Source organism: Vombatus ursinus, unplaced genomic scaffold, assembly GCF_900497805.2.
Source record: "Vombatus ursinus unplaced genomic scaffold, bare-nosed wombat genome assembly UNPS02014959.1, whole genome shotgun sequence".
NCBI classification, from domain to species: Eukaryota; Metazoa; Chordata; class Mammalia; order Diprotodontia; family Vombatidae; genus Vombatus; species Vombatus ursinus.
The window spans coordinates 1,538,478-1,554,175 of record NW_020954737.1 but is presented as its reverse complement, the minus strand read 5'-3'; the positions used below and the strand labels follow the sequence as shown (position 1 = coordinate 1,554,175).

At 40.9% G+C, this 15,698-nt stretch overlaps 1 protein-coding gene across 2 annotated transcripts in view; it reads left to right on the top strand.

The window, feature by feature from the left end:
- The first annotated feature begins 8,624 nt into the window (after nucleotides 1-8,624).
- The window catches only part of LOC114030416 (solute carrier family 15 member 2-like), a 44,764-nt gene continuing 37,690 nt past the window's right edge, over nucleotides 8,625-15,698 (top strand). For both annotated transcript variants that reach the window (XM_027845223.1, XM_027845222.1), the window contains exons 1-2: nucleotides 8,625-8,762; nucleotides 13,887-13,974. In XM_027845223.1, the coding sequence (XP_027701024.1) occupies nucleotides 8,625-8,762; nucleotides 13,887-13,974 (226 nt within the window). The remainder of the gene's footprint in view (nucleotides 8,763-13,886; nucleotides 13,975-15,698) is intronic.

Genomic DNA, 15,698 nt, shown 5'->3' with positions numbered 1-15,698 from the left:
CTGTCTCAATTTTGATGATAATGGAAATGTAATTTGATTCTTAATTTTCTGCTAATGTGTGGAAACAACACAACTTTAATATATTTAGTGTTTTTGTTTTCTAAAGGACTGGATTCACAGTAAAATAATTATTGATTGTATTTTATATTTGCCATCTGCTATTCTTGAACTTCTGGTTGGTAATAACTAAATAGATGTATATAAATTTAAGGTGAAACAAAGTACATGGATCAGAGAAAACAATTTGTTTATTCCTCTTAGAGATTCAACATCAATTCCTTATTTGATTTTTGAGATGAAAAATAAACAGCTTAATGTCAAAAAGTTAGATCAGCATCAGCCTTCCAAGTTCCACACCCTCAGGAACATTTGCTCTCAAGAGTCCTCAAGTTTCTATTTGAACTTCTTCTGCAACCACCTTCACCCCTAGTTTGTTCCTTCAGGGCAAGGAGTCACAGTGTTTACAAAACCATCAATTAACATTTATTAAGCACCTGTTGTGTACTAGGTACTGTGCTAAGTGTTAGGGATTCAAATACAAATAAAACGAAAACAGTCCTTGCCTTCAAGGATTTTATACAATTTAATGGGGGAAGAAGGTGGGGGGCAGGAAGGAGGGTTCCAAAGAAACCCAAAAGCAGTGTAATTGGTGGGAAATGGAAAGAAATATTGTGCCGAGTCCTTAAATAGAGGTCCTGGAGCCCATCACCTTGTCCTCCAGTCAGAGCGTACTGATAAAATGTGAGTGCCACACAGATTCAATCTTGAAAGATAACAAGATTTCCCAATGAAAAGAAGGATAAATCTGGAGTTTTCCAACCACCCTGAGAGTTTCCCAAACTCTACCCCAAGTTTGTGCTCTTTTTCCAGTGTCATGGCTCCTTTATCATTAGGAGCTGGAGCGTCTGGGTCATAGACCATAGGATGGATTCATGGATGGAGTCTCCCCTATCCCTTTCAGGAGAGATTTCTTCATGGCAGGGCTTGCTGCTCTACATTGCATTGTTTCTGAAGGAGGGAGAGTTCTCTTTTTAATGAACAGCTGCATCATTTTGCAAATGACTGCCCACATCTGGGGTCTCTTTCTAGCAGTTGAATGTCCTGGCCCAGTTTCTGGCTATGTTAGCAGCTCAACTCATGCAGTCAACAGGAATGCTGGCTACAGCTCTTTCTTTACCCTCTTGGTCAGTATCCTCCAGCACCCACCAAGCTAATCCTTCTGTCTAAGCATGAGTTTATGGCTAGTCCCATAGCAAAGACTCCCCCTATCCAATCAGGCAGTGTTGAAGCAGGCAGTGAAGAACCAGGCAGTGTAGCTTCATCTTTCTGATCACACCTCCTTCCTCCTTCATATTGGTATAACTGTACCCTAGCTATGTGTAGTCAAGGCCTTTCAGACTCAGTGGGTGCCTGGGACCACTCAAGTCTCTAGCTCCTTATCATTGACATATGTACAGATGGAGACAATGGGGACCCCAATGAGGAAAGCTCAACACCACTGTATTCTTGTTGTGTTAGGGCAAAGTAAACTTCCTCCTTTGTTAAATGCTCAATGACTTGTGAGTGCCACAGTTCATCCCCCAAATGGAACCTAAACTAAGAGGGAACTGCCTTGAAAGTCAAGCCTACACCATTCTCCCTGGCCATGTCATTCCATGCAATTATGTTGACCATGCCAGTGTACTCCCTGCATATAACCTCCCCAGTTTGTCATGTAACCCCGCATCCATATCAATGATGTAATCCAACAATTTAATGATATGGCCTTCACTGTTCCTTCATTGTCTACTCATGGAGAGACCTCCCTTTTTGTGATTTTTATTGTCTTTAGTTCGTAAGTTCCAATCAAATCAGAGGTAAACTGATGACATTCATTTTTTATCTGGAAAATGCTTCTTTCATCTGTTCTCTTTATCTCTTTCAACTGATTTTCCATTTTCTAATTTTTCTCTGGGACTTAGGTCCTAGAAGTACAAGGTGAAAACACGGATGGATAATGTAGATGGGATCATTAATTCAGTTGAAGAAAGTGGATAGTAGCATCCCAGAGCTGGTAAAAGCCTTCAGGCAGTATCTCTCCCTTCTATTTGACTATAGGCAACCTTGCATCAGCTCCCTAATTCTCCTCTCCCCCCTCAAATAAAAGCCCCTACTTTTACCAAGTATAGTCATTCAAAACAAATCACGCATTGGCTAAGTCTTAAAAAAGTATGTATATTATGATCACTAGTGCTTTCGGAACAAGCTTTTCTAATTATGAATGACAAAGCCTATTACTTTCTTTTGCCAAGTACTGTGCCTAGGGCTAGGCATGCAAATTCAAAAGCAAACACTACTGGAAAAAATACCTGAAAGGGAACTATGGCTAGGGAAAGATACTTTGGTCCTTGAAAGACAAACTGATGTTGAGTGGAGGTAAAAGAAGAGGGGAGAAAATTGATGTATTCTATCCAGGAACAATGGCAGCAATGATCATGGTTCATGGTTCCAGAACTGCATGGGGGGAGGAAAGTAGAGAGGGAGAAGTGGGGAGTAAAGAGTAAAAAGGTTAAGAGTAGAGCTGGATCTTAGTTTGAATAGTGAATCCTCTAAAGTGGTTATGTGTATTCAAACTTGCACTATTCAAAGCTATAACTATATAAATTATGGTGATTGTTTTCAGCCATTTGGAAATATGCAATATGAATTCAAATAAAGAGACCACTTCAGGGGATCGATTATTTGCTTTAACTGGGACCTATTTGTGGGGAAATCAGTGAAGCGTGGCTGGTCTTTCCTGAAGCACTATTTATTACAACAGTGGTCCAAGATAGGCAATAGGCAATCTGGACTGTGGAGGCCCTAAGGCAGAAGTTTCTTCAGGATAGCTAGGCAATTAATTAGCCTTTGTGGGAAAATGCATGAGAAAGTGCAAGCCTGGTGGCCTGAGAGCAGGATTGATTTCCTTTCATCCCAGGGCTTGCTGAGATAGGGAAGGGTAGGAAAAGGAACTCTGTTTTGAGTTTTGGGGGGTTTGTGCCAATGAGACATATCTCCAATATAAGGAGATCAAGAGAATTAGTAAGACTAGGGATTTTCCTCAGCCCAAAAGGGTATTTTATGTTCATGTACAATGGGACTTGGAATAGTAGCAGTGGTGGCTCACCAAGCATTTAGCCAGGTAGTCATAATTCTTAAAATAACAAATGAAATTGTGACCTCCCTTAGAAACTCTGCCCTAATCTTATTACTCATTAAACATCAAACACAAGGTCCCGGCAGAAAAGCTGACCTGTTGGGGAAGGGGGTTGAAAGAAGGGGTGCTCTCTAGAGCTTATCTAAATAATATAGGATGGGTGGAAATGCTTAATTCACATGCAACTGACAACTGGGAGTCATTTCATCTGCATATGAGGGCATGAAGGCAATGCCAATATATTCTCAAGCTTGGTTTTCATAACCTCTTCCCTTCCTACCTTTCTAGTCTTCTTATACTTTTCTCCCTTCCATGAACTTTATAGTTCAATGATACCCGCCATCTTCCCTTTATCTCCTGACTCTGTGTCTTTTCACTGACTTCAACTTAAGGCCTGGAATGCTGTGTGTGTGTGTGTGTGTGTGTGTGTGTGTGTGTGTGTGTGTGTGTCTGGATAAAGCATTAGGCCTGAAGAACTCAATTTAAATCCCACAACAGACACTGCTGTGCAACCCTGGGCAAGTCATTTAATTTGCCTTAGTTTCCTGATCTGTAAAATAGGGATAATAATAGCACCTACCTTCCAGGGTTGTTTTGCAGATCAAATGAGATAATAATCGTAAAATGCTTAGCACAGTGTTTGACACCTAGTAAGCACTATATGAAAGTTAGCTATTATTATTAGTTATTACTACCTCTGTCTCCTGGCTTCCTTCAAGACTCAGCTTAAATCCCACCTTTTGTTAAGAGGCCTTTCCCACTCCCTACTTTCCATCTGATCCCCTTACCCCCAAATCCCACTGCTAGTGCCTTCCCTTTGGGACTACTTCCCATTTAGACTGTATGTATCTTGTAAGTGCGTAGTTGTTTTCACGTTGTGAATGGGGGAGACCCCATTGAAATGTGAGCTCCTTGAGGATTTGTTGCTCAGTCATTTTTCAGTCATGTTCGACTCTTCATGACCTTATTTGGGGTTTTCCTGGCAAAGATATTGGAGTGGTTTGTCATTTCCTTCTCCAGCTCATTTTACAGATGAGGAAACTGAGGCAAACAGGATTAAATGACTTTCCCCAGGGTCATACAACTAGAAAATGTCTGAGGCTAGATTTGAACTCAGGTCTTCCTGACTCCAGGGTGGGTACTTTATCCACTGTGCCACCTAGTTGCCCCTTCCTTGAGGACAGGGACAGTTTTTTGCTTTGTTCCCCTTTCTTTGTATCCCTAGCAGTTAGCATTGTGCTTATCTCATAAGAAAGCACTTAATAAAAGCTTGCCAATGGATTCATTGGATAGAGAGTCACTGCTGAGGGAATAGAAGCTCCATGATAGCCTGTAGAACTTGGCCAACATGTTCATATTGGTCTGAGGCTTCCATATTGTGGTATCTCTCATTTGGAGGGAGAAGTAGCATAATAAAGAAAAATGTCTTTTCAGCTCCCTAGTGAATATAGGACCAGGCCTGGAACAATGACATAACACAACATCTTCTGGGCATCTGCAGTGACCCTGGCTAACTTGGCTAATAATTTCTAACTGTTCATTTGCTCACACCATAGACATTAGTCAAAATAAGCTAGAAAGAACAAGAATTCTGGGAGGAATGGTCTCTAACTTAATCATTAATACTTTAGTCAGAAAACAAGCTGGACTCTTGTAACTGGAGTTCTCCTTTCCCTTGGGAGCTGGGGTAAGGAATTTGGAAAAAGAAAGAGATAGTAATATTAGCTGACATTTTTATAGTACATTATGACTTTACTATATAATCTTATGGTGTTTCCTCTGGATTATCCTGCCGCCCCCAGTGAAGACAACCCTACCTCCAATTTATGCTTTCAGATGGAGCTCCCAAAGGGCACAAATACCCTAGGTTAAAGATATTCTTTAAATCTGCACTCCCAAAACTAGAGCTCAGCAGTTTGTTGAAATGGCATCATAAGAAACAGAATATTTGCCTTATTAAAAACATTCTTTTTCTCTGAATTTAACAAACACCTCCCAAAAAGAGAGAACATTTCTGTACAGAAAGTAGAACAGAAAAAGAGGATTATATTTGTCTATTACATTTAGCTTGCTTTAGTAATTCAATGTTACTTTCAAAGCTTAACCTGTCTGTATTTCCCATTGAACTTCCTTCTGTTCCTTTCTACATGTTTTAAAGAATACTTCAACAACCTTCCTTTATTTCTTTTATCTTTTTTTTAAATAATATGGTTATTATTGTATGAATTATTCTTTTGGTTCTGTTTACTTCATTCTACATCAGTCCGTACAGTTCTTGCCAGGTTTCTCTGAAATCATCCCTTTTGGTATTTCTTTTGGAGTAATAATATTCTATTACGTTCATGTACTAGTCATATACTATAATTTTTTCATCCATCCCCCATTTTGCGAGTACCCCGTTAGTTTATAAATCCTTGCTATAACAAAAAGAACTGCTATAAATATTTCTGTATGGGGATGGGGGAAGTCTATTTCCCCTTTCCTTGATCTCTTTGGGGAATATCTCTTATTAACCTGGGGTGTAGTCTCCCACATAAATACAGAGTATGAGCAAGGAGTGGGCATACTCAGAGGTTGCCAGTAGAGAAGCATTCATATAAAGAAAGCATGCAAAGGAACAAGAGAAGGGTCAACTCACATTCATGCTTCTGGTGCTGTCTGGCTACATGCAGATACAAAGCTCCCATTAATCTTGGTCTTTCATGCTTCCAGTCACCACTTTAGTGAAATCCTCAGCCAGGGCAGGTACGCTATTCTGTTTTAGAAAAGATTCCCTCTGGGGCAGCTAGGCGGCACAGTGGATAGAGCTCTGGCTTTGGAGTCAGGGGGACCTGAGTTCATATCCAGCCTTAGACACTTGACACTTACTAGCTGTGTGACCCTGGGCAAGTCACTTAACCCCAATTGTCTCACCCAAAAAAAAAAAAAAGAAAAGAAAAGATAGCCTCAGCCTAGGACCAGTAGATGACTCCCAGGTTTTGCTCCCTCACAATCCATTCCCAAGGGCTTCCTTCTTATTCTCAACCCAAGAAGATACCCAACCCTTTTAAACAATGACAGAGTGATCCCCTCAGATTATTGCCCTCAGGCTTAGCCTTTTTTTTTTTTAACACCCTTTTTAACACCCTTTTCCTGGTGTGGGGTTAAGTGCCCTAGATCAAAGCTCTCACCATAGCTTATGGTAAGTAACCAACTCGCAGATCATGCAGATGAGCATGTTCCCAACAACCACAAAACAGTTCTGGTGTTTAATTACACCATTTTTACTTCCAAATATCTCCTGCTCTTGTATGTTAATGAAGGGGAAAGGAAACAAGCATTGTTGTTCAGTCATTTTCAGTTGAGCCCAACTCTCCCTGATCCCATTTGGGATTTTCTTGGCAAAGACACCGAAGAGGTTTGCCATTTCCTTCTCCAGTTCATTTGACAGATGAGGAAACTGAGGCAAACAGGCAAACTGTTTCCAGGCACTGTGCTAACTGCTTTAAAAAAAATTATTTAAGAATCACAACAACTTGAGAGATAAGTACTACTATTATCCCCATTTTATATATGGGGAAACTGAGACAGACAAAGGTTAAGTGACTTGCCCAGTGTCACAGGCAGTGTCTGAGGTTGGTTTTAAACTCAAGTTTTCCTGACTCCAGACCTAATGCTCTATCAGATGTGCTTTCTAGCCTTTAATCATTGAATGGGGCGTTGCCTCAGACAGATTTAGGCCTAGGAAAGACCTTAATTTAGAAAGGCCAAGGTCACCCACTGCATTCTGAGCCACCCTCAGTCCACTTTGACTTTTATCTAGCCAAAGACTCTGCCTCATTTAAATCCTATCCACGTGCAAGTCAAGATATCAGCCTGTAATGTCATTGGTTCTCTTCAGGAATGAAAGCCCAGCAACAACAACAATGATAACAACAACAAAAACAATAGCTTAGTTCCCTAAATTAATGTTTAAAGGGAAAGATATTGTGGCAATTTACACTCATCCACTCATCGTCTTTGTCTAGAGCTCAGAGAATTCCTTTTGATAAGCAAATGCTATCATTTAAGGTCTAGAAAGGGAAGAGTCTGAAAGGAACTTTGCCTCTCCCCCATATTTATGCCTCCCCTATACCTATGCCTCTCCCCCAGACTCTTTAGGTCTGGACTTCTCCAAGCCACAGAAACCTCTTCCTCCATAATGTCACATTAGCCCTGCAGTTCAACCCTTAGTACTGTTCTCTGCCCTTGACACCTCTCCCTCTGTTCCAATGGCTTTTCTCAGAACCTCTTTAAGGAGAGTACCCAGGCCAGCCACCTCTCATTTTTCCATCATGCCTCCATGCCTGGGACTCCTCCCATTGCTGCCCCCTCTCTGTCTCCCCCCCTTTCAGTTTCCTTTTATGTATTGCCCTCCCCAATTAGAATGTAAGCTCCTTGAGGTCAAGAACTTTCTTTTTTGCTCATATTTGTATTCTCAGCACTTAGTTTAGTAAGAACTTAATAAATGCTAGTTGACTGACAGAGTGGATCCCTTAATGCATATTCATATATATATATATATATATATATATATATATATATATATATATATACACACACATATACAGACACACACACCTCCTAGAGAGATCAATGGATGAGGTCCACAAGGGAGGGCAATGAGTCTCAAATGTCTCTAATTAGATAAAGAATGTCTACTATTCATTGAAAACTCCATCAACCCCACATTTTCCGGATCCTCCAATGAGGATGGAGAAGGAAGCACCAATTCCCAACTTCAGTGTCCTTCTGGTGTTTCTTGCATCATTCCTTCTATCCTTTCTGTCCCTTCCTCCCTATTTTCACAGGTACCCCCTAAATCCAAATACTCACGACCTCATGCTGGTATCACTGTATTAGCAATTGCAAATTGATAGATTCCTTGCCTAAGTCAAATTAAAGCAACAAATATATGAGTGCCTAGTATGATTAAGGTGCTTTGTTACTACTCTTCGAGACTGCCAAGATAGTCTTCCTCAAAGGCATTTTTTATCATACCTCCTCTGTTAATCCATCACATTTTCCCTTCATTCTTCCTTGTGACACTGTTGTTATCAGTGTCAACAAAGCCCAAACTGGAAAGCACGATATAGTGCAGCTACTGCTAATCACGCTAGTCAGTTGTTTATCAGAATAAGGTGCGATAATGATGACGGAAATGTTTCCCAAAATATAAAGCACTATACAAATTTAAGATGCTGTTTCAGAGTTGTTTCCAAGTCTCTCCCCTTACCCACCTTACATTTCAGTGAACCAACCAGTTTAGTCTCCCGACAATTAATTCCCAGCTCTGCCTTATAAACTACAAAACAGCTACAGCTGACACGCACAGGGTTAAATCCTGAAACCACTTCCCAGTTCCCACCCCCCTGCTAGTCCCTCTTCTCAAAGAAAGCTGGACACTGTCCCAGTCGCTTACTGCAGCCACATGCCTGAGGAGAGAGCTATTGAGGAGCTAGACATGAATACCTTCCCTACAAATGAGTCCAAGGAAACCCTCTTTGCACTCGTCTCCCCAGAAGAGGAACTTCCCCAGCCCTCGAGCCCTCCAAAGAAAACAGCTTGGGTGAGTCTCTACTTTAGGGAGGCTTGTGCTGCCTCTCATTAGGGATACCTCACTCCTGTCTTTCTCTCTTGGTTCTTTCTGCCTCCTCCAGTTCCAATATGGGTTTTATAGGAGCAAAGAAATCGATTATGTCTGGGACTTGAATTAACACTTTAAAGCCTCTTCTTAAAATGGGGTGAGGCATAATCATTGTGCTTCATCTTAAATTCAAGGTTTCATTCTATGGTCTGGAAAAATTTACTAAGAGAAAAGAATAACAAGTTTGGAGAGGCTTGCTTGCATGCTGATCTAAAGACCTAAGAGTGCGAGAGTTCAGCTCACAGTCCCTCTGGGTATAGAACTTCATCCTTGCAAAGAAATAAAGTCCAGGAAGAGTCAGAAGACACAATCTCTGTCATTGGGAAGTAGCCAATCTGATGAAAGAGAGGAGACATAGCCACAACAATGCTCCGCACTTGCATCCCAATTTGTACTTTTTGAAATCTTTAATCTTCATTATTTCCCTTCATTTTGATAACAAGCTGATAAGTGTTGTTATTAAGTCGTTTCTGTCATGGCCAACTCTCCCTGACCCCATTTGGGGCTTTCTTGGCAAAGATACTAGAGTGGTTTGCCATTTCCTTCTCCAGCTCTTTTGACAGATGAGGAAACTGAGGCAAACAGGGTAAAGTGACTTGCCCAGGATCAAACAGCTATTAAGCGTCTAAGCCCAGATTTGAACTCAGGAAGATGAGTCTTCCTGACACCAGGCAGGGCAAGGCCCGCAACCTGATGCATAGGACCTCTGTTTTTGTCCTCTTTTTGCAAAGGAAGAAACTAAAGCCTAGAGAAATTAAATAACTTAAGGGTACTCATAATTCATTCATTCAGCCAGCAAACATTCATTAACTCTGTGCTCTTGGAAATTGATAAAAATACAATTTCTTGACTTAGTACTAAGTTCTTTTAATACCACCGTTGCCACCCACTACACTGTGCTTCTAGTACAAATTATTATTGTAAACTAGAAACAGGACCAGAGGCAAATAGGCAATACCCTGTTTGGCATTCAAAGCCCTTCCTCACCTAGCCCCCACCTACCTTTTCAGTCCTCTTACACCTTCCTCCCCACCATGCACTGTTTGTTGCACAGACAAGGTGCTCCATATCTCAGCTCCTGGCATTTTCTCTGACTGTTCCCTATGCCTGTAATGCTCTTCATCCTTCGCTCTGACTACTGACCTCCCTGGATTCCTTTAAGTCCTAACTAAAATCCCACTAGTGTCTTCGTTCTGTTAATTATTTTCTATTTATCCTGTATTTAACTTGCCATGAAAATTTGTTTGCACTTTGTCTCCCTCATCTGATCTGAAGCTTTTTGAGGGGACTCTCTTTTGCTTCTTTTTTGTATCCCCAATGCTTAAAACAGTACCTGGTACATAGTAGGCCCTTAATAAATGTTTATTGCTTAATTGACTCACTGATATGTCTGATTACCTTTGGGAGAGAGGTAGTCTCTCTCAGAGGTTGTTTCTCTCCCTTTGCCCCTGGTTCTGATCAGGTGGGTTAGGACAATGGGCAAAATTTGGGATAAAATGTTCATTTTTTCAGCAATATATCAGCCGGGTTGTACTGAATACTGTGGAATGATTCTTCTAACATCCAGGAGAGTGTAAATCCAACTGGAGTTGTAAAATTTCCCTTTCTTGGAGACTTGGAGGAAAAGTGAACATAAAATTTTGTGATATATCAGTGTTTTCGTGTTTTGAGTTATTCAGTCATTTCAGTCATGTCTTACTTTTTGTGATCCCTTTTGGGGTCTTCTTGGCAAAGACACTGGAGTGGTTTGCCACTTCTTTCTCCATCTCATTTTACAGATGAGGAAATTGAGGCAAAAAGGGTTAAGTGATTTGCCCAGGGTCACATAGCTAGGAAGTATCTGAAGCCGGATTTGAGCTCAAGTGCTCCCGACTTTAGGGGATATAGGTGGCACGGTGGATAGAATGTTTTCATGTTCTGAGTTAAAGGGGTCTTAACTAAATCTTTGATCAGCAGAGAGCACAACCTTGTACACTGAAATTAAACTGACTTCTAAGAATATTTTCTGTCTTTTTTAACGGGCCCTGTCTCAAACTATAATGTCCCTCAAGCTGGAAAGTCACTGTGTTTGCAAGAATTCCCCTACAAGGATGAACAGGTTATCACTAAATAGCCTGTAGCCCACTACTTCAACTTTAGGATAATAGAGACCAGGTTTAATCTAGGAGGTTTCTTAATAAGTAATTCTCTTTCACTCATGCTCCCACCTAAGTGGTAGAATTCAGTTCCTGTTTAGATCTTTATGAGAGGAAAAGAGAGAGAGAGAAAAAATCCCTCAACTCCCTCAATGAAACTAGGATTAGACTAAGGCTAACAGGACACTGAATATAGGACAGGTTTAATTTAACCTGCTCAAGCAAAGGCAAATGACTAGAATCAACTTATGTGTCATCCAAAACTCTTCACTCTCACATCCCATAATAATCAGTTTCTGCCTTCATAATATCTCATGCATATGGCCCACCAGCAATCAAATCCCAGACATAGTCTTTCCAGCTTTAATATTCTCCTTCCCTACTCTAACTTGAAATGTGATAAGACATTAGAGTTGAAACAAAGAATGCTATTATTGGGGACCGTGGGGACCGCGATAGCTTTCCAAATAGAGAGTAGACAGAGTCTCTACCTGTAGTTATGCCTCAAGTTGAATCCTAAACTATTCTGTCTATAAATGCCCAATATAATGATTGGACCTAATTCAGGTCAGTCACTCCAAAAGCATTTATTAAGTGTCTGTCATATGCCAGGCACTCCGTTAAGCTCAGGGGGATACAAAGAAAGATAAAAAAAAAAAACAGTCCCTGCTCTCATGGAACTCACAGTCTAACAGGGAAGACAACATGGAAACAGCTATGTACAAATGATTGAATTGGAAATAATCTCAGAGAGAAGGCTTTAAGGTGAAGGAAGACTAGGAAGGTAGAGCTTTAGCTGAGACTTGAAGGAAGTCAGTGACAATGTGAGGAGTACAAAGACGAGTGTTTTAGCTGGAACAGGGAGGTCAGTGTCGCAGGATCCTGGAGTATATGGGGTGGGAGCAGGGGAGAGAGGAAAGTATAAGAAGACTGGAGAAGTAGGAAAGGGCCAGATTATGAAGGGCTTTAAAAGTAGAGGAGTTTATACCTGATTCTAAAAGTGATAGGGAGGGAACCACAGGAGATCAGGGACGACATTGTCATATCCGTCCTTTTTGGAAGATTCATTTGACAGTTGAGTGGAGGGTGGAATAGATTTGGGAGAGGTTTAAGGCAGGGAGACCAACCATCAAACTATTACAATGAGTTAGGCAGGAGGTGAGGGGGGCTTGCACCACGGTGATGGCAGTATAGTAGCGGTATCAAAAAAGAGGCCATATGCATGAGATATTATGAAGGTAGAAATTGATTAGTATGGGATATGAGGGTGAAGAGTTGTGGATGACACACAGGTTGAAAGCCTGGATGACTAGGAGCATGTTGGTACCCTTAATAGGGAAGTTACAAAGATGAGAGGTATTTTTGAGGGGCAGGGGATAGATAATAAGCTTAATTTTGGACATGTTGAATTTAAGAAGTAAGACATCCAGTTCAAGGTATCCAATAGACAGTTGGAGATGTGAGACTGAAAGTCAGCAGAGAGATTAAAACTGGACAGACAGATCTGAGAATCATCAATATTGAAATGATAATTAAATCTATAGTAGCTAGTCAGATTACCAAGCAAATTAATCTAGAGGGAGAAGAGAAGAGGACCAAAACAGCCTTGAGTTGAAGATGCAGCCAAGGAAACTGAGGAGTAGTCAGACAGTTGGGAGGAGAATCAAGAGACAGCAGTGTCAAGAAAACTTAAAAGGTGATGCACAGTGTCAAGGGCTGTGGAGAGATGAAGAAGGATGAAGATTAGAATAGAATCCTTAGATTTGGAGATCCTTCGCTTTCTATTAGTTTGGGTTGAGGGTTTGGAACAAAATGAGGCATTTAGAGGTCATTCAAACAGTTAAAAAGGAGGTTTTATTTAGCCATAGCATAGAAAGGATATTCAACTAGGACACTACTACACTTTGCTTGTGTAGATACAGGTCTCTTTGCCTCTAGGCAAAGGCATGGTAACTTGTGTGGCTTTGGACTTCTGCCCAAATTCAGTTGAATGGATCTTTTTATGTCCTTGGGCAACCTGGAGACTGGTCAATATGGACTGAGGCTACCAGGAAACTCTATCAAGTGAGATACAGGTTGAACTTTATTCCCTTGGATGAAGGCTTTGTCACCATTGAGGGAAACACTGGCCTGTCCCATGTGGCAGAGGGAATGAAACCCTCATGGATAAGTGGTCCTGTCACAAGAGTCTTCTAATCTAGTTCCACAAACATTGCCCATGATACTCTGGGAAGAAGGGTAGGATCTTGAGACCACTGCAGGAGTTACAGGAGATTTGGGCAGTGAGATTTTGTGCATTTTGATACTTCTATACAATGTACATAGAAATGTACAAAGTAACTCAGACATAGCCATTATTCTGGAATTGCTACCTCAAGCAAGTTTATCCTGGAGAGTAGAAACCAGGGCTAGCATCTCACTAATCATTCAATCACTAAACATTTATTAAATGTCTATTATGTATCAGACACTATGCTAAGTTGCTAAGTGCTGGGGGTAACAAAAGAGACAAAAGATAGTTCCTGCCCTCAAGGCAGGGAGCTAGGTGGCATAACGGATAGAATGTTGGGCCTGGAGTTAGGAAGACTCCTCCTGAGTTCAAATATGGCCTCAGACAATTACTATCTGTGTGACCCTAGGTAAGTCACTTAACCTTGTTTGCCTTAGTTTTCTCAACTAAAAAATGAGTTGAGAAGAAAATGGCAAACCATTCCAAGAAAACCCCAAATGGGGTCACAGATCTGACAGGTTCAGACACAACTGAAAAAGATTGAACAGGTACCCCTCAAGGAGCTCACCATCACTTGTGGGGATGGGAAAGTACATTTTCTGACTAAGGTCATGGGTTCAGACATTTCAAATGTATTTGCACTACACCCTTACCCCAATTTACTACCATTTTGTTCCATAGAAAATCTGTGGCTCTAATTACCCACTGAGCATTGCCTTCATCGTGGTGAATGAGTTCTGTGAACGATTCTCGTACTATGGCATGAAAGGTACTCTGTGAATCCCCAAATCCCCCTTCCTACCTATCTCACTTTTCTATTTCCCTGTACTATGCCTTCTTTTCTGCCCTAGGCTTAGCCCTCTTAGAATTCCTACTGTTTGAGGAATTATTTTGTAGTTCACACCAGTTAAAAGCAGAAGTCCAGACCCTGAATGAAGAAATCTTACTGCAAGCTAACAAAACTAAAGGTGGGAATAGAAAAATTCTTCCACCCTTAGTTGAATTCCGAAAGCTCTTGCTACTTTCACCCATAAACTACAGAATCCCTGCCCTGACCCTGTGTGGGCTGAGAAATAACAACTATAATAACAATAACTCACATTCTTCTGGCATTTTGAGGTTTATGAAGCTCTTCCCCCACAACAACCCTTCGAGGTGGGCATTTTACAGATGAAGATATTAATGATTAGAGAGGTTAAGTGACTTGCCCAGGACTCCACACCTGAAAAAAACTGCTTTTAGACCCAATGGTCTATGAGTTCACCATAACTTCATAGTAGTCCAGAGTGTTGGCATGAAGCCAGGTATGAAATTCCTACCCAGCAGAGCTGTTAGCTTTGTATTAGTACTAGAAGTACAAGTTAGTACTAGTACTATCAACACATTGACCAGAGGAAGTAGGAGTGAATTTTGAGACATGCTTATGAACTCTTTGTCTCCTGCTCGCTGTGGTCCCATGATTCCCTACCGTGACCTGATTCTATTGTCCAGCTGTCAGTTTTCTCACAAGGTTATCTCCCTCCCATAGACAGCACTGAACACAGAATTGCTTAGATGATCTCCAAAAGTTTGATCTAAAAGGAGTCGAGGATGAATTCTCCATATACTTTCCCCAAGGAGTCTGAATTTTTCAGACTGGAACTAATCCTTTTTTTTTTCCAGTCAATAAACACGTATTAACCCCCTTATGTGCCAGGCAATATATTACCCAAATTTGCATCATTACTCCATCCTTTCCTATCTAACTTTGCATTATCAAACATCCCTTCCCTCTTTTGTATCATCAATCTCTCCATATGGGACTAAATCTTTGAGACAAAAGTTTATTTCACCAACCAGGGCCAAGACAGGGCATTTTTTCTTTTTCTTTTTTTTTTTTTTTTTTTTTTGGCGAGGCAATGGAGTGAAGTGACTTGCCCTGGGTCACACAGCTAGTAAGTGCCAAGTGTCTGAGGTCAGATTTGAACTCAGGTCTTCCTGAATCTAGGGCCAGTGATCTATTCACTGCGCCATCTAACTGCCCCAACAGGGCATTTTTTAATGCACTAGTTATGGTTACAAAAATCCCTCCCCCCCCTACCCTAACCTCGGGTTACTTTGAGTGTTGACATGTAGATCTTAACTTATCACAAAATAAATACCTACAGATCACAGAGAGAACAACTTTCTGGCAGTAAAAATATGTGAATTTAAAAAATCATGCTGAGAAAATACACCTTATTGTATCTCCATGTATTTTACCCTAAGGGCACCTATTTTGTCTACCCCTATTCTTAGCTTTGCCTCTAGCTCATTGTTCTTAGCCTTATTTTTTTGCCTAGAGCTTTTAAAATTCAATCACTTTAAAGTTATAATTTTTTTAAAAAAATTTAAAAGACCACTTCTAGTCCCTGAACTACCTATGAAAACCAGAGCAAATGTATATTAGAATGCATTTGCCCTCCCCCCTCCCAACAACCCCTCCCCTTTGCTTCCTTCTCCAAATCCTTTGCA